This window comes from Gambusia affinis, linkage group LG05 (assembly GCF_019740435.1).
Source record: "Gambusia affinis linkage group LG05, SWU_Gaff_1.0, whole genome shotgun sequence".
In the NCBI taxonomy this organism is placed as follows: Eukaryota; Metazoa; Chordata; class Actinopteri; order Cyprinodontiformes; family Poeciliidae; genus Gambusia; species Gambusia affinis.
In genome coordinates, this window is record NC_057872.1 from 12,908,156 (window position 1) to 12,926,958 (window position 18,803).

The 18,803-nt window shown below is 37.8% G+C and overlaps 1 protein-coding gene across 5 annotated transcripts in view; it reads right to left on the minus strand.

Moving 5' to 3' along the window:
- Positions 1-12,383, minus strand: part of phactr4b (phosphatase and actin regulator 4b) — a 37,224-nt gene extending 24,841 nt beyond the window's left edge. For 2 of the 5 annotated variants that reach the window (XM_044116513.1, XM_044116509.1), the window contains exons 1-3: positions 10,681-10,863; positions 1,393-1,497; positions 1,129-1,173 (exon numbers count right to left, since the gene is read on the minus strand). In XM_044116513.1, the coding sequence (XP_043972448.1) occupies positions 1,129-1,141 (13 nt within the window). In that variant the 5' untranslated portion in view covers positions 1,142-1,173; positions 1,393-1,497; positions 10,681-10,863. Of the gene's footprint in view, positions 1-1,128; positions 1,174-1,392; positions 1,498-7,959; positions 7,979-8,378; positions 8,419-10,680; positions 10,864-12,219 lie in introns of those variants that run through there. The other 3 variants (XM_044116508.1, XM_044116510.1, XM_044116511.1) reach the window with 3 other exon arrangements.
- Positions 12,384-18,803: the final 6,420 nt, after the last annotated feature.

Below are 18,803 nucleotides of genomic sequence, written 5' to 3' on the forward strand. Positions count from 1 at the left end.
CCAGTTCGTGCTTAGATCACTTTGGATAGGCAACGACTTTCTGGCTTCTTACACATTTCAGAACTAAATAGTTACTAGCTGTAAAACATATTCCACCCACTTACATCTAGCACGATGAAGAGATAATCAGCATTATTCACTTCACTGTGGTAATAATGTTATGAAAGATCAATGTACAATGTAATACCTTCAGATACACAAAAAAAAAAAAACTAAATCCTGTAAATTGGTGCACAAAGAGGAATCTCTGAACAGTAACTTAGAGCACTTAAATTCAGAAAACCATTTCCTTGTGAAATGCAGCTTGTTACAAAGTGAAATATGTCATTTCATAGAACTTCAATCTAATAATATATCCAGTTTAATAAAGAAACAGCTCATTTCATTCAGCAAAGGCAGACCAGAACACATTGTGATATTCATGAAGCCGAGGATCACAGAAAGAAATTTAAAGAACAAGAACATGAATTGAAGCCAAACTGCTTCATCAAGAAAACTTTTCATGGGAGTTAATTTGAACATTTAAATGTAAAGCTCTAAGTATAGAAAAGGAAAGCTCATATAAGTGAGACTCCAAACAACTTTACTTCCCCTACTATCAAACTAAAATGGTTCACTGCATTGAACACAAACACTTTTATTGTGAAATGTAACCACGGGATGTCCTGACTGAAAACTGCCGCTCATTCCAGGACACAGACGCTCTTAGAAATGTTAAACCTTTTTGGGTGAGTTATTTTTAGTGAACAGGAACCAAGGTGTGAATTAAAAGCAACCACTGCAAATAATCAGCACTTCCTTTCCTTGCAACGCTGCTACGGTTACCAGAAAAGGAAGAATCAGCGAAAACTATTTGAATAGCAAAGTACCTCAAACAGATAGATGAAAAAATGATTTTATTCCAAAATACTTCCAGCGCCTAAAGACATATCCTGATAAAGGACAAACCAATCCTCAGCCTGGCTCTGATGTCGTGAGGAAGTGTCCCTCTGACTCTGAGTGGTTCTTAAAGCGTGGAAAAGTTCAACAAACCCATAAACACTCTTGATCCACAGCTCTTTTTTTTTTTTTTCCTCCACAGCTTCACCACTGCACTTTACCGACCACAAGCAGCCAGTTGATACTCACCACGATTTTCCATTACAGAGAATGAGGCAAGCCAATCACCGGTTCCTGAAAAACAAATGTTGGAAAATCAGCAACAACTACAGACGTGAGCTGAGATTTCCAGTCAGTCACTTTTTCAGCAACCCCGATTTAATATCTTGTATTAAAATATCTGTGCGTTCAATGACATTAAGTGTACGAAAAATAAATAAACGACAGTGGTCTCAAATTTAACTTTATATATGGTCATCTAAGGGTTTTTAGTAAAAACAAGGTAGGACATACACTGTAGAATGTCATGGGCCCTGCTGGGGAAGTAAGGCAGAGTCGTTGCATTTTCTTCATTTTTCCCACATGATAATGATGGCAGCTCCACCCATCCTAACTCATCTGCAAGGAACGAAAAGATCAAAGTTAGTCATGACATCAAAATATAGCCAAGTAAGAATCTACAGAAAATTGACCCTGCAAAGGCAAATCCTAAAGGCAAATAAATGAATGAATAAATCACACAAAAAGCTTTCTGGATATTGAACAAAAAAAACAAAAAGCGCAGAACAATGTGACCACATATTTAGAGGGGAAATTTGTAAAGGTTTGTTTTTGCTAGACGTGTTTTTCCATTTGTAATTGCGTAATGTGTCCATAATCTGTATCAAACTTGTTACTGTTAGATTATTTCGTGGGTGCATCTAATTTCATCTATCTTTAAACCCTGAAGTGATTATAGTTGCATGGACAAAGCTCAAAATGTAACAAGATAGTTTTAAATATTGTAATTTTGGGATTGTTTGGTAGGATAATTATCAAAGACCTTTTTAATTTAAGGCTTCCTATGGTAGTTAGAAGTATATCTCAATATTCATCTAGTTTGGAATACAAGAAAAAAAAATACTCATTCAGGATGCTTAAAACATGACATAAATTAATAATTTTTTTTTTTACCAAAAATGACTGCACGTTTGAGGAAACGTAAAGACTTGTAAGCATTATGAAGAGTTGCATGCCACATTGGGATTTTATCTACTTTGTTACATCAATTTAATTTGATTGTTTTCTCTGCAAAACTAACTCCATAAAACTAACTGGAGATTTGGTTTCAATGTTTTTCATTTCTCTAAGAATACGTGTGTATCGAGATAGGACTATACAACAATAAATGATTACCGTTTTTGAAAATATAGAGAACTTTTTATATAGTTAAAAGGTCCCATATGAACAAATATGCAAATTCTAAATGAATGTACAATAAAATTAGCGTTTAGGAAATATTTTCCAGCAGGGAGACCTTCCCTGACACCCTGCTGGCGTGTTGCGATAGTCATATCATTTCACTGTATTAGCTTTCAGACCCAAAAATGTACAGAAGTGTGTTAAAGACATTGTAGCAACAGCTTAATGGAACAACATGTCAAAATTTCACAACGTGTGAACGATCCTCGGCAGCTCAGTCTGGAGGAACATTTAGTTCACACAGACTATAGGAGATGGTCTATAGCAGAAAGCTGCTCCTGTTCTGTTGCATCACACTAATGACAGTGAGAAAGCAGTTTTCTGGCTCACATTCAGATTTCTGTTTTTAGGTTTCATTCCACTATTCACAAATGAGAACATTACACTACAGCAATTCAGTCATTAAACACTTTTAGCGGCCAAGTGATTACTTTATAACTTCAGACTAACTCTTACATGGAGTGTCACTTATCCACAACAGAAAACCTTGACAAACTAAACATTTGGGATTGTTGAGCTGGAAAAGCAGGTAGAAAACAATAAAGGTTGATTCATTGCATTTATTTGTGAGGCGTACTAAAACTGTTAATTGAAGACAATAATAAAAAGTACATAATGAGTTCGTTCTTCTCTGAATGTTTCAGGTAACAATAGGCCTTGTCTGCCTGGAGTCGATCAATTTGGACCTGCTTCGCAAACTTTTCATTAACTAGCGAACAACTCAAATTGCTGGCGTCACCCTGTCTCAGGAGGTCTGAAAGCATTACAGCAGAGATGCTCTGATTCACGTCTCTGAGCTTCTGATCTCTTTCTGTCCTGGAACATTTTGAATTTGAAAATCTTTAAAGCTATTTGGAAATCTCAGAGTTAAGATAAAGGTCCACGTTCTCTAGAGAATACACCTAGAGACTGATTTCTTTCCACTTGGTAACGCTAAGTGCTCTAATTACCAATAAAATATGCTAGTAACATATTTTCCTTTACTCCAATTTGAAATAATGATGGAAGTTGGCCACAAATTCCTCCATTACGTCTTTAAGTTTACCAAGAGACTTTTGAAAAGTGCTCCTTTTGTATGTCAAGATCTCATATCCTTGTTAAAAAGACTCAAATAACCAGGTAGATTACCGTACTCTCCACAGTTTCCATCATCTCTTTCTCTCTCTCTGCTGTAATTTCACATCGTCACATTGTCAGAATTATATGACTCATACAGATTTCCGTATTTCTTCACAGAAAATCACAATTCACCTTTGCTGTTGTAATCACTCATATTTACTGTTTATTTTGAGACAACAAGGAAAAATGAAAAGTTTTATCTGGTCAGGCAGATTGTTATAACCAGTAGTCAATACAAATACTGTAAAATCACAGACACGGTTGGGCTGAGAAATGGGTACGAAATTTCTGACAGTCATTTACTTTATTCCCTTTTTGCGATTTCTTAAATAATAAATTAACACATAAAATATTCAACTGGCGACCCGTCCAGGATCTACCTCTCCTCTTGGCCAGAGGTAGGCACCAGTTGTCCCGCAACCCTGTAAGGATAAGCTCGTATAGACGATGTATGGATGGATGACTGGATCAGAAACGATTGCTTAAACATAAACCATGACTTCATTCTGCAACAAGGGTTAAACATCGGGAAAGGACGAGAACTGTCATTTCATATAACAATTTCAGCTGAGTTAAAATGGGTCAAATTCACTTTCTTGTACTTAGAACATGGCGGCGTAAACAGCATTGATGGACGCTGGATGTAACAGTTGAACAGCAGGTGTTTGTTCCCATGTCTAATGAAAGGAGAAGGGGAATGGAAAATACTGTATCCTCTGCAATTATTGGCACCTCTGGTAAAGATGTGTTTTTCACTGCAGTCACAAAATCTCACATTAAATTGGCGATTGGTTTGCCTCCTGCTCGCTGTGTGCTATGACTTAGTTAACCTGGGAACCATTTGTTACAGCTCTAGTTGCCTTGAACTTTTTGCGACCATTTCCTGACTCATTAAAAAAATATATAAAAAAAAAAATCGGCCTTACTCATCTGGCATGTTGTCTGGTCTATCCAATTTTCACATGTGGCTAAGAGAAACGGGCCACACCTTGGTGAGTAGCTTCAACATCCCGACATTTATTTGTGAAGGTCAACAGATATCTGCTTTATTTGACCTCCATGTTCTCAGAAATGGACAAAGTGTGATGTATGTGTGATGTATGACACATAGCAGAAAGAAAAGAAAGTCATGGGTTACTTCAATCTTCAAAAATAAATCTACTTTTAAAAAAAATATGTCTAAAGGTTTGATTATGTATATTGTATAGAAATGTTAAAGGATTGTTCCACCAGAAACTAAAAAATTATTTATATATACCATATTTATATATTAACCATTCATAGAGTTTAGAGACCCAGGTGAAGATGAATGATGGTTTTAATGACTGAATTAAACCAAAAACACAATCCAGAACCAGGCAGCACAGCTGAAACTAAGGTTCAACGCTGGTAGCGACAGGTAATACGACTGGACATAAACAGCAGAATGGACAGACTGGGATCACATTGGACAAGGACCCGACAGAGACGCTGAGACACAGGTGACATTAAATACACAGGAGGCAATCAGGGAACGAGACACACCTGGCAATAATCAAGGGGAAGACAGGACAACACGGAGACTCAGACACAGGAAGCTCGAAATAAATACACAGATCGTGACAAAGAGACAGCAAAAATATGAATATGTTTCACAAGAGCTGCCAATAAATGTGCAGTGTATTGAATTTATAAATCATACCATTTGCATCATATAATACACAAATATACTTGTATATGCACTAGGTTTAACGGTATGTAGTATATTAGTAAATACTAGTACATACACAAGTATTTATGCATATTATGCATTAGATCCAGATCCAAACCTCAAAGTCAATATATGAAATTCCTTCAGAATCTCTGCCAACATTGCAGCAGAAGTTCACTGTAAAGTTTCTTCCTGTGGTTCTGATGGTGCTCTATATTATCCTACATTTGAGCAAATTACTGGTCTAACCAAATTGCAGCCATGTTGCCTTGTGGGATAGTTTTATTTTCAGTGCACCGATGAGACAAAAGTCCCCTTAGACTCTGCTTCTAGCCTGATAGCACATGAGGCCATTTGATAAAGCTATTACAGCAATCAATGCTCCGCGTCCCACCACAGACGACCGCTGCATCTGCCAAATGAATGTGACTGTCTGTGATAATCCAAAACTCAAGCTCACAACTCTGGATTTCCGTATTCTCTATTCCTCTAAAAGGTCAGCTTACTGGCGGGGTCAAAGGTAGACTTCCCTATTAAAAGAAGCCAAACTAGGAAACAATCAAAAAGCCCTGCGTCCTGAAAACACATGCACTGATAAAACAATTATAATAAACCTAATGAACAGGCTGAGGTAGAGCTCAAACATACAGTCAGCACATACTGTAAGTGAAGGGACCACCTCTACTTATTCTGGGCTTTTAGCACTTAAACAATCTAGTCTTTACCACATTTAAAGGTTGTTTAAATCTCACCTCAAGAGAGAAAAGCCACAAAACCACAAACTTTGGGACGTCATACTTTCTTAAACCCTTTAACTGTCTCCCCAAATCCTGTCACATGTAGGTCAATGGGTCAATGGGGACACCGGCGTCCTCATGGCAGTTAAAGGGTTAAACTTAAAACTGAACCCAATCAGTCTGAGAAACATTTTATGTGTTCCTAAATATATGAAGACGATTAACAAAAACATTTGTTAATGTTTGTCAAGTCTATGAAGCCATGATTTAGTAGAGCTTAGTGTTTTGATGCGTCATGGCAGGTGTTTCACTTTATGTTGTGAGACTTTTTAATAATTAAGGATAAGAAATCTAAATATGGGCAGGTATCAGATTCTCATGGTAACCTGGACTAAACATATTATAGCTTCACTCCATTTACAAAAACTTGTTGAACATGATGATTAACAAGTTTTTGTATTTGTTTTTGTTAGACGGAAAAAGAGATTTTCCTGCTAAATAACATAATACTGTGATTACTACATTAAAAAGGGAAACAGTAATTATTTTGATTTCAATACATAGACTCAAGTAAAATTATAGAATAGTTGTTAAAACCATTTTCCTCTTTGTAAATTAACACAAATACAACAAACTCATGTTAGCTTATTAAGTAGTTGAGTTCTCTGCTTTGGTAGCTATCATAAGTCAGCTGCTAAACAGACATAGCTTTATAAATTGTAATTCAAAAAAGTGTTACCCTAATAACAGTGATTTGAGGTTTTTCTTTAGTTTCTACAGAATGACTTTCTCATGGTATCTTCAGAAGAAAAAGGAGCATGTGCAGCCACATGTGTGTGAAGGCGCCGCAGTGTGTTCCTAAATGCTTTGTACAGTCACAATTTTTATTTCTGATATTCATAATTGAAAGAACTTTAAATCAATGAAATAGGCTATTAAGAAATTCTGTAATTTATAAAAATTTTTGTCAAGCTTTATTACAGTAACTGGTGCAGGTCAGCAATTGACTACCTGGGGACCAAAGTGTCCAACTAATAGTCAGGTGACATCTGACCAGGCTGCACTGAGTTGGAGCTGCTTCAAGCACTCATCATGCTGAGGTAAGTGAAATGTCATCAGCACATCTGCATAGTGCAGTAAGAGATAATGCCGCTTTTCCATGTCAGATCAAGACAGGCATCTGAAATCCTGCAGCAATTACCACATATACACTGTGCTGTATGTATGGAAAGATGGATGGATTTCTCTATGCCACTGAAATGCCATGCAGATATGCAATAGCATGATTTGGGTATTAGAATGAAAAGCCAATATTCCTTTTTACCACAAGGGAAGCTGGTAACAGGCAGATGCTTTTGTGGGCTAAAATTGCATTTTTCTTTTTCTTTTTTACACTCCCGCCCATCGCCTGCCACAGCCTTGGCTAGATGACTCAAAATAATCGAGGAGAGTGGTGAATGTTTCACAGCAAGAACAAAAAATATCCCTGGAGTCTGACAGTAAAAGCGGATTAAAGGCAGTGAGGGGGTAGAACTACAAATATAAGGCAAGTTTTCTGAACAATTCGCTCTCCTTTGTTACATTAAATAAGCAAAACTGGTGCAAGCTCACTGCGTGTGAGCCAGAACACAGACAAAAAAAAAAGAAGCCAGGGACGGTCTAATTAAATATTAGTGATTCACTTACACTTCCTGCCACACTCACAGTCAGAAACAGAAGGAAAAAGGGATGTTGATAACCTACTTCCCCTCTGAGTGGCGAACCGTCAGACTACCCTCCATCACGCAGATTACTTCTATATCAAAGTCACGGGACTATCCAAACTGTTTCGCCTTACAAAACTCATTCTCAGAGGACGTTTAACTTCACAGCAAGTCCTTTATTAGGCCAGGACAAACAGATCGAAGAAGACATCGCCAGCTAATGACACCAGCTCCCAATTAAAGCTTAATTATTCTAACAGAGAGAATAAGTGAGCCAGCCTCTTATCCAAACATCATCAGTCACTACCCATGCTATTATTGACTACACTCCAGCAGAACAGAGAGAAGGGTCTCGCTTTTAAAAACTTACATTATATGTATTCGCATCCTCTACAGCTTTGGCGCAGACGATCTGAGCAGGGATTCTGGCTTTTTTTCCTTCCTCTCCAGCAACCAGGTATGTGAAAGTGTAGCCGCTTCACACCACATAGAGGTTTGAACTGTGTAATCTTCTGCGCAGTGCACACACCCTCACTGGTGAGTCCTACTAGTTCTGATTCAATTATGTGGGGAGAGGAAACGGCAGCAGCTGGCTAGGTTATATGCCATCTTTAAATAGCAGTTTGCTCCTAACTCCAGGGCTCAGGCGAAAGACAAAAAAATAAAAAACAGAACACCAAGCCAGATGAAAACACGCATTAAGTTCACATTTGAAGACCTCCATGTGTTCCCTGATGAAAATCCCTCTCAGAAGTAACGCAAAACTAACTTTACAACAGTCAAAGTTACCTGAGAAAGGTGAGAAAAAGGTCTCCTAAAGGCGGGACAGCACTCGGCATCAAGAGTCCACCGAGTCAGAGCTGCATGAATACATCCAGCAGCAGTTTCCTCACCTGGCTTCAAAATGGACGGACAAGGCTGTCTGTTCCCAATCCGTGCTGGGCGAGCGTCACCACCGAGCCTGCCCCAGAAAAGCGCCGCTCACCACAGGGACTAGTGGCCCACTTTTACAAGGAGCCCAAAACGCTTCTCGCCTTTGCTAAACTTTTCCTCCTCAGTGTCCCTCCAACCGGTGTGTTGCAGGGTGGGGAAAGCAGAAACACATCTCAACCGCGCCCGGGTTTATGTGAGATTCTCGCAGTATTTATGTTCCACCGAGTTGTGGCATTCACTCGAGAAAACTGTTTCAATTTAAAACAAAAATGAAACAACAGACACTCCTGCTGCTTAAGATGCACCGATCAATCAGCCGTCGATGGCAATGGGTCAGTTTTCAAATAATCGGTTCTGATCCTTGGTAAGCGGGTCAAATACTAACAAACGTTTATTTTTCTATTGATTAATTGCAGTAAACTAGAAATTTTAACCACTTTTCACCTACAAACACATTGCTGCACTTGAGATTATAAAAACACACTAAGGTCAGGTTAGGTCAAGGGTCAGGAAGCTTTACAATACAACAACCACTTTTGCGTTGCCTCCAGCTAATTTACCTACAGGCACAAAAAGATTCAAGTGTAATTAGTACATACCAACAATTACTTTCTTTCATGGTTAATTTTATTTTTATTTTTAGGTTATCGAACACAAATGAACTTTTTCTTAAACGGGTCTTTCCATAAAAGAAGAGAAAATGTACGGTACGTAGTTCGCTGTCAAATAGCAAATATTTTTCATTATGCCATTGATGTGATTCAAATTCTGTACATTTTGCAGATATTACATTAAAAAACACGCAAAAAAGCAAAAAGTACCCACTTTTTCTCACTCATACATTTTCAAACTCTGCTCCTTTCTGTGCCAAGTTAATCAGAGCCACAGCAGACGACCTGAAGAGCCTCACATGGGATAGGTGCAGAAATGGAAATCATTTTGTAATTATTTCATTTTCAGTTGAATTTAAAAGTACCTTTTTTGAATGATGCTGGAGGGGTTTCCCCCTTTGCATTATAGTCCTTTGGGAAAAACTATATCAGAAATGTCAAAACTCAGAAAACCTCCCATCAGTGTCTGCCAAGAAAGTGCCTCTCTACTGCTAAAATAATCAAGCATATTGATTATTGTAGTTGTGTTAATGTTATCTATACTATGTATTCTTGCTTTGGTGTTAATGTGTATATCAACTTCAAAATAACAATAGATGTCATAGCTAAGTTGCAAATAAATCCAAATTTTTTTCCTCCATTCTTACTTTCCAGTTTATGCTTCCAGGATTCGCTGTGACTTGGCCATTAAAACCTTTATTGGATAGGGGCATCTTCTGCAGCCAGAATGCATCCATCAGGCTGAACATGCCATGTGTGCCCATTGCTGAACAAATTGTGCAATAAAACCCAACTATTTATGCGTGTACTGTACTTTACAGTCCGTTCCCGTTCCCTGCCCAGTGACAGCTCTCTGAAGAAAGAGAGCAGGAGTGGGGGTGGACTGGAGACATTTAGCTGAGAGCTTCTGAAGGAATCTCCAGCACCGATCAGCCTCATCTGCGGTCTGACAGAATCCATCAAACCCAGCTGACAGCTTAACCATCGTGGTTGGCTCTTAATGGCCCATTAAAGAGAGGACTTTCAATGGGAAGTGGGAAGAGCTGCATCACAAGGCAGCTTTTTATTTTTCTTGGGAGAGCAAATTAAGTTGGAGAGGTAGAGGAAAGAGGAGGAAATGCATGCTGCTGCTGCTACACAGGAGACCTGGATCACGGAGGTCTCACATGTCACCGAACTACCTGTTTCACCCAGAAATGAACGCACACAAACGCAAAAGTGCCAATTGTGACACGGTTGCTTTGCTTTCTCGGAGGAATTTATCGCTTGTGAATTGACGATGTGATGCTAATAATTTACAGTGAAATTCTGAGCAATTTCTATTAACGCCCCTTAAAAATAGTATGCAATTCTGGTCCATCATCGACGAGCTTTTTGACAGGATGCAATCCTTTAAGAACACTTCAATATCAGTAAAAGAAGAGTAATTTAGAATGCATATTTTTTCTTTAAAAAAAATCTTTACCCTAGAAATCTACGTCCTTTGTGGCCCTTTTTCAATCTCCACATAGAACCATTTCCATCTCCGGAGCCACGCAGCATATTACCTGAGATACGGACTCGGTGTAACGCGTGAAAGGCATCAGATCCAGAGGCAGTGACTCCCGGAGCCGTGTGTGTGTAAGAGAGAGAGAGAGCGAGAGAGAGAGTGTATGTGTGTGTGGATGCTCTGTGATCCTGCGCCGGTGGACTGAAGATGCAGCTCAGAGGTAAAACAGACAGGTGTTGTGTCGAGTTGTGTTCCCTCGTCATAATGAGTTTTCCCAATTAGCGGCGCTTCTACACAGCGTTTTACGGGCGCGGTTTAACTCTGTGATTCGTTCAGGAACAGCTCGTACACTGGACAATCTTTACCAAAAATAAATAAGTAAATAAATAAATTCAGTAATCAAATGTAATCAAAGTCTTATGAAACACTTCATGATAAATGGATATTATGAGTGACAGTTTGAAGGTACTTTGTATGTAAGATGGTATTATTGTTGTCTTTACTTTTGCTATATTCTCAGTAAAATCTATTTGAATGACTTTAGTCTATGTATCTTGTCTTTACGTTTTCCAGGCAGTGGAAAAGGTCATTGTGTGACACTGTTTGGGTTCTTTTGATGCTCTGACTTCAAATGATTCACTCCTCAAACTGAATTACTCAAATTAATAAACTTTTTCAATAAAATGCTAATTTAATTAGAGTCACATGTAGTGCTCATTAGCGACCTGTCTTTGAGTTAACGTGAGATGTTGCTGTCCATAGTCCTTATGGTTCATTTCAAGACAAAAAATTTTAATAAAATAAACATGAGACAGCGTTCGTATTTTGTCCAATTTTAGCCCATAAAAAACATTAAAGTGACTAAAAATGTTTAACAGTGTAACTTAAAGTGTTCACGAACACTTTGGTGAAATGTTGTAGTTATAGAAGTTGAACAGTGTCGTTACTTCGCTATGAATAGCTCAGTGAACGAGGTGTACTTGAATACACCATTGTCTCGGTGGCCGTAAAACGCTGCGTAGCGGCGTACACAGGCAGCGTAGGACTGGTAGAGAGGCACAGCTCGAAGCTGAAACTGGACTCGACTGAACACTGCAGTGAAGTCAGCCAGTACGAAGAATACATCAACTTCCGGTAAAATACACTAAAACAAAAGCGGGCGTTTGCTCAAAAACATTATACAAACTTGTTTAAAGCATTCTCTTATTCACAAACATCACCTTTTAAACCAGGGTCTGCACGACGCATGTCAATACAACCAACAATCAGAGCTCGGAAACAGATCACTCTTTCCCTGCACTGCTCACATGCTAGGCCTATGCATTTTAAAAATGATGAGTGCCACAAACAAAGTCCCTGAGGCTGCATATATCGACACACACCCGTCAACATGCTGCAGATCACACACACGCATCCCTTGTGCTGCGCTTCAGTGGCGCATCAGTGACAATGAAAACCAGAAAGCACCGGTGTTCTCCGGCACCCAAGATCTGCAGCATCGCATTGCAGACGCGAACCCTACTCTTGCTGCCTATCGGCCAACTTGGAGCATCGCAACTTGTAGGAGGTCATTGTCTGCGGAGGAAACCAAACTCACCCGGCATGTTTGCTCCTCCAGGGTTCATTCATCCCCCTCCAGGTTCCCCTCTCTCCTCCTCTCTGAAAATAGTTACCGCCGATTTAAAAATAGCACTTCGGTCATTTACCTCACACTTTCTCCCCCCACCCCTTCCCGTTCCCCCGTCTCTTCTTCCAACACCCGGTCCAAACATTTCAGGCTCTTCCCGGAAACCGTCCCTGCTCGGGCATCTCGGTACTGGTAGTTTTCCGAGGAACCTGCAGCTGATCGGGCCGCGGTGCAAACGCGACCCCCACTTTGTGCTGGGAGGACTTCAGTACCCACCAGGCATTGCAGTGCATTGATCCGGGGGGGAGGCCGGGGCCGTGGGGGTGGGGGAGCATACCGTTATACCCAGCTCATCGTGCAGGGAGAAAGAATGTTTACTAGCTCCTCTCCTGTTTTCCACAATGAACTCCGTTATTTAACTGCTTCTGCTTTTGAAACCATCTTTCAGACTCCTCGGTCTCAGATGCGCAGATAACGAGTGCACATTTCTACAAATTAGAACATACTTAAAAAAGTTAATTTGCGTCTGTGATTTCAAAAAGTACAACTCGTGTATAAACCCGTCACGCACACACACAAAGTGATCAATGTTATGACCTGCACACTCATAGGGCAGACAGCATACTTAATTACGGTCCTGCACGTCGCCATTGACCATCTGTAAGAAGGATAAGCAACAAAAGCCGTATCCAAGCATTTTACTGTAAAATTGAGTGGAAGGAAAAAGTGTAGTTGAAAAAGATGCTCAAGCAACAGGGAGAACAGTTAATATTAACCTGTTTCAATTTAATTTCTTAAATTTATGTACTTTTTATGATAGTCATTGATAGTTATTTATCGATATGTAATCATATAACAAGTTATTGACAAGTTTATTGATTTTTATAAGATGAACCCTGTGAAAGATAGATAGATAGATAGATAGATAGATAGATAGATAGATAGATAGATAGATAGATAGATAGATAGATAGATAGATAGATAGATAGATAGATAGATAGATAGATAGATAGATAGATAGATAGATAGATAGATAGATAGATAGATATTTTTTATATCAGTCAAAGAAAAACTTCATCTACGAAAAGAAGAAAACCCACAATCACAAATAATAATATATATATTTTTGACAAACCTGGTATGTGAAAAATACTTAAATAAATTATTAAATAAAATCATATTTCACAGGACAATAATGTCTAAAAAATTGTGAAAACAAAAGACAAAAACAAGCAATCAAACAAAAATAATCATATCTTTAATATGAACCCATTTATTCAACAGTTTTCAACAATATCATATTTATTTTAAGGGGATTGCTCCAACCTAGTGAATTCTGTTTTAAGATGGTCTTTTCCTCCCCAGTAAATCTGTTAAGCTCAATTACCTTTTCATTCACTTTTCAGTGTAAGGTTATGTTTCTGCAATAAAGGATTCATCTACAATCAGCCTTTTTAGATTTTTATTTTTACTGTATGTGTACTACATTCCTGCACTCTAGGTTCTCAAATATTGCATAATAAAGATCTTCCCTTGATTTGTTAGTTGTTATTGATGACGTCATGGGGAGATTTTCTTGTTTCCATTTGTTTGCATCATCCTCTCAGTCTTTCTTCTCCTGACATTTGTCTTGCAGTCAGATTGAGGCTGGTTTCTAACCACCTCCAGAACATTCTTACTCTTCTCTGGCCTTAGCATGAGTTTATCTTGTCTCTCCGTTATCTTGATTACTGTTTAGTGGACTTTCACATAACCTGAATTATACAAGACAGCTTGCAAAACTCTTTTTACAGCCTTCGCTTGTTTTTAGCACTGCAACAAGGGAGATGCTGACTGCTGTCCATGTAATCTTTAACGGATGACTACTCTGCATCTGTGTTATAAGTGAGAAATAGTTGAGATTAGTAGTTTGAGATTGTGGCACACCTGCTGCCTCAATAAATGTTAACATGCAATACAAAAATATGAATTTGTCTAGAGTAATACAGACAGGGGTTGTAAATATTAATTTAAGCTGCCATGTCTTAACCAAGAGTTAATCAAAGTTATTCCTTTAACCTTTTGTTAGCTAACCACAGCTGTAAATCAGTCCTACAGCATTTTGCTAACAATATTTGTTCAATCTGAGACTATGGTAGCCAAACGCCCTCTACTGGTCAACCACTGTATTGGCATAGTTCTTTTTCCAACTCGACGGATTCATCTGAGTCACTTTTTCTGTTGATTATCTTTAAAACAGTTTATGTCTATAAATACAGAGACAAGGAAACATCCAGCGCAAGGAAGCATTTGAACCCACAGGGAAAAACCTAAACTAATAAAATCAATTTCTCCTTTGTGATCGTTGGGAATGTTTGACATTAAATATTAAACATTAAACCTTTTGGTTTAATAATATATTTCCATGCAGTGTTTGAGGGTTAGGATAAGTTGCAGGTTAGTTCATAAGTCGCCTGTAGATGTAGATTACCTTTAATTATGTTTTCCTGTCATCTTTTGAAAAGGTCTTCATCAATTTTTAGTTGTGTTTTGGTTGCACATTTGCTGTCTTTCCGCTTATTTTTGGTCCATTTCTTGATTGTTTTCAAGGAAATGCAACTGTTTTTGTTACATCATTTAAATCTGACCTTATGAATCATTAAACTAAATCAGAGGATGAAACAACTCAATCTTAAATCAGATACCAATCCAGCCTGTCTCAAAGATGCAGTTTGTTTATGGCTATTTTTTAAATCCAAGAATAATTATTTGAACTAAGTTGAAGTTGAAAATACCACTTTAACATCAATAAGGTGGTTCCCAAATAGATTGTTGTGCTGGATAGTTTTATTACTGTTTCTTTAAGAAGTGACTTTTAGATGTAGATATTGTTTATATTTCGTGAAGCATTTATGTTTGTTTATACTATTGTATGCCATCAATGTGGTAGGGCACTAATGTCTGTTATCATGAGGCCAGGTCAAAGGTGACTGAGGTGCTGAGGCATGACCTCAAACAGGTCGTTCCTATTTAAAAACCCTTGAATGTTGTTGAATTAAAACGATGTTGCAAAGAGTCGGCCAAAGTTCCTGCACAGTGACGCAAAAGATGATGGCAGCTGTTGTTGCCATGGGTGGAGCAACTACTTAATAGGTTTGTTATCAAATTCCATTAGATTAAATCTCACCCAGTTTCTGTTTACCACAAGCGTTATGGGTTTCCAGACTGATCATTACCCGAACTGTCACAATCCGGGTGCAAATTTTCATAGAATAGAAATCCATGAACCTGGTGGATAAACCTGATATTTTGAAAGCTTATCGTACTCTAAGGTGTCTGGAATGATAAAGAGCAATTTCAGTGCATAACTGGCAGTAAATGTTGAAACGATACTAATCTGGAAATGGGTAGATGAGGTTACTGACAATACTTGTGTTAATGTTCAATTTCATCTTCATTTCCTTCTTTAATTGTGACTTTTTCTGTTTTAATGAGTAAAGCAGAAAAAGTTGTGTTTTATCACGGTGTTGCCTAGTTTGTTTGGTTTCCCAGTGCAGAGTGCTTTTGTCCATTTCTGTGCAGCAATTTCTGCTCTGAGTTTTGCTCAGCTTTCCCACTTCCAAACGACTAATGTATTTAGCAGTGGGGATGGTGGTGGGAGCCCATCCCACAGTCGGTGGGTTGCCAGACCGCTCTACCTACGTCTGTAGTGGATGAATGTGTACAAGCCATTTACCATCTACCATCCATCTTATCCAGGCAATCACTGTCACCAAACCAATGTAAATGTATACTCCTGGTTTTTTTCTCAGTTTCTGGTCAAATTCTCCTGTCTGCTCTTATCTACCAATATCCTTCCCAAACCTCTTGAGTTTCTTTCAGTTCTTTTGGTAATAATCTCCTTCTTCTGCTGTTCCGGCAGTTTAATGCTTTTAAAGTAAGAACAATATAAAACAGCACACATCTTTCAAGAGTACTGATACACTGTGACCTGAATAAAGTGAGCATGTTAAAAGGATAATACAGGTTCACTGATCGGTTTCATAATCTATCAAAATTTGGTTTCAAGGAGAATTTTTTATTCTTCCCTTCAATAATATTTGTCGCAAATTTAAAGACAAAATTTGACTTTTCTTTATCTTTAAAATAGTTCATTAGCAGCAATTTAGGGTCAATTATTTGTGGATAAGGGTTTCAATTCAGAGTTTGGCACAATCAATACTTAAAGTTGTGAGTAATTTCATGAGAACAAACTAGAATGGGTTATTTTAGTGTTCTGAATTTCTAAATTAGCAAAACAAGATCATTGACTGTGGATGAACTTTTATATGTACTGACAGATATTTAAACAGGCTGCTTTCTACCACAGCACACCAAATTCTTCAGAAAAAGTCTGGACCTCCATCTATGCAGGTTAAGATTTTACTACGATGAAATTTAACAGGCCCACTAAGAGTATTTAGAAGAGACCTGAAGAAAGTAATTTTTGTATCTAAAAGGTCAAATCTAATGAATTTGATACAAAAGCTGAAATGAAATGCACAACACGCTGCTGTGTTGCAGATCATCAGAAATATTTATGGTGCAGTGCCTTTTTGTAAGTGTGAAAAACTCAAAAGGTGTTTTGACCTGAGCGACTTCAGTTTTATTTTGGATGTTTAGTTTATGTTAATTTAGTTGGAAATGTCTTAGAGAAAACATCTTTACGACAGTCTACATGACTGTATTTATTCATATTATATAACAACCCCGCCACTGATTCTAATCTTAAACATGACGTTGCTGTAAACAGTTGATAGAATATGTAGAAATTCATGTAATCTGCAATATCTGAATGAGGATCCCATGCACTGTTTATCTACAAACCTTTATCAGCTGACTCTGTGAACTCTGGTATCTCAAAGTAAAACAGATAAGGGAAACATAAATCGAACAAAAGTTTCCCTTGCTCCGCCACAGGGACAAGATCTGAGTAACAATCTGATGTTAATACTGTGCAGCATTTTAGGACCATTCAGTTATTAACTATGTTAAGCTTTGTACAATCTCATCCATTCAACATTAACTATTAAGTTGTTTCAGCAAGAAAACTACAAATCAAGTCACTTATTTGAAACACTATACAAACATGGCTATCGCAATATTTTAATTGTTAATTGGTGCAGTGATAAGGACTTTAACACATGCTTGCACGCTCTAAAACGCTTTGAACAAGAGTAACAGTAACTTTGTTATTCCACCAGGGATGCTCCTGCGACCATGTTTGATTATTTCTGCATATTTTGTAAAGTATGCAATCAGAGTTTCCTGACAAACAAAAGGAATTGTCCCTTTCAGATTGATTATAAAAATCGTCCAAACAGATCAGCTTTATTTCCTTAGATTTATACAAGATTTGACCCATGTTTTTCCACCAGGAAGTAGAAATGTAAACCTCAGGTCTTTTGCAACGTCCAACCAGTTTCCTTTCAGGATTGCCTTGTATTTACTTCCTATAAACACTGACCAGTTTTCTGATCCCTGCCGAAGAAACTCATTCCCACTGCATGATGGTGCCACCACCATGCTGTGTTATGAGGATGGTGTTCAGGGTGATGTATGGTAATAATTTCAATGCCAGAGCATTTTGTGCCACGTGTGTCTTCCGTTCAGCATATAGCAAACTTAAAAAAAGGTCATATTATGGCTTTCTTTCAAAAACACTTTCTTCCTTTGTGGGGGTGCAACATTCCTACAACTTTATCCTTGACCAAATGTTTTAAAATGATCAAAAATTAATGGGCATCAATACTTTAACAAGACTCTTCAACTTTAATAACAATTAAAGTTGAATTAATTAACTTTAATAATAAAGTTATTAAAGTTTTATTATTAAAACTTTTTAACTTTAGACTCTTCAACTTTAATAATAGTTAAAGTTGAAGAGTCTTTAACTTGAACTTAAAGATTCTTAACCCTAACCCTAAGCTTACCCTATCTCTAATATTAAAACACACTTCAATAAATAGAAGGTGATGTAAATGTTTAGTCTTTTTGTAGGCAGATACTTTTGTGTTTTCAAATAATTCCAAATATTCCTAAAGACTTTTTAAAGGAGTTCATACACAAGGCAAATCTTTTGATGCAAACAGAAAGCTATTTTAAGAGAGGGAACACACTGTTACTCTTTATGATCAATGCCTGCCGGCTGTCACTTCAATAAAAGCCTTTAGAGAACTTGTGAACACAGCGCACTAAAAGCATTTAGGAAATGTTTACCAGTCGCTTCGGGCTGTTTCTCTTGTGATGAGGCCTTTGCAAACTACAGTATTCACTCAACTCTTGAAACTGCATTACTCCTCTCAATGTAAATAAATCTGAATAGGCACATGCAATATGAACATTGTTTGTATCTACAAACAATGTTTTTGTTAGTTTTAGGTGCTTGGATGACATGGCAGACAAGTTCAATAAGAGCATGACGTCTTTTCTTTTTTGGTGATTTGCAAATGTGGAGAGAAACATATTAAAGTAATGGGGAAAACGTTTTACCCTTCAGCCTGCCTGCTCTTACAGTCCCTCACTTTTAAAGTTTT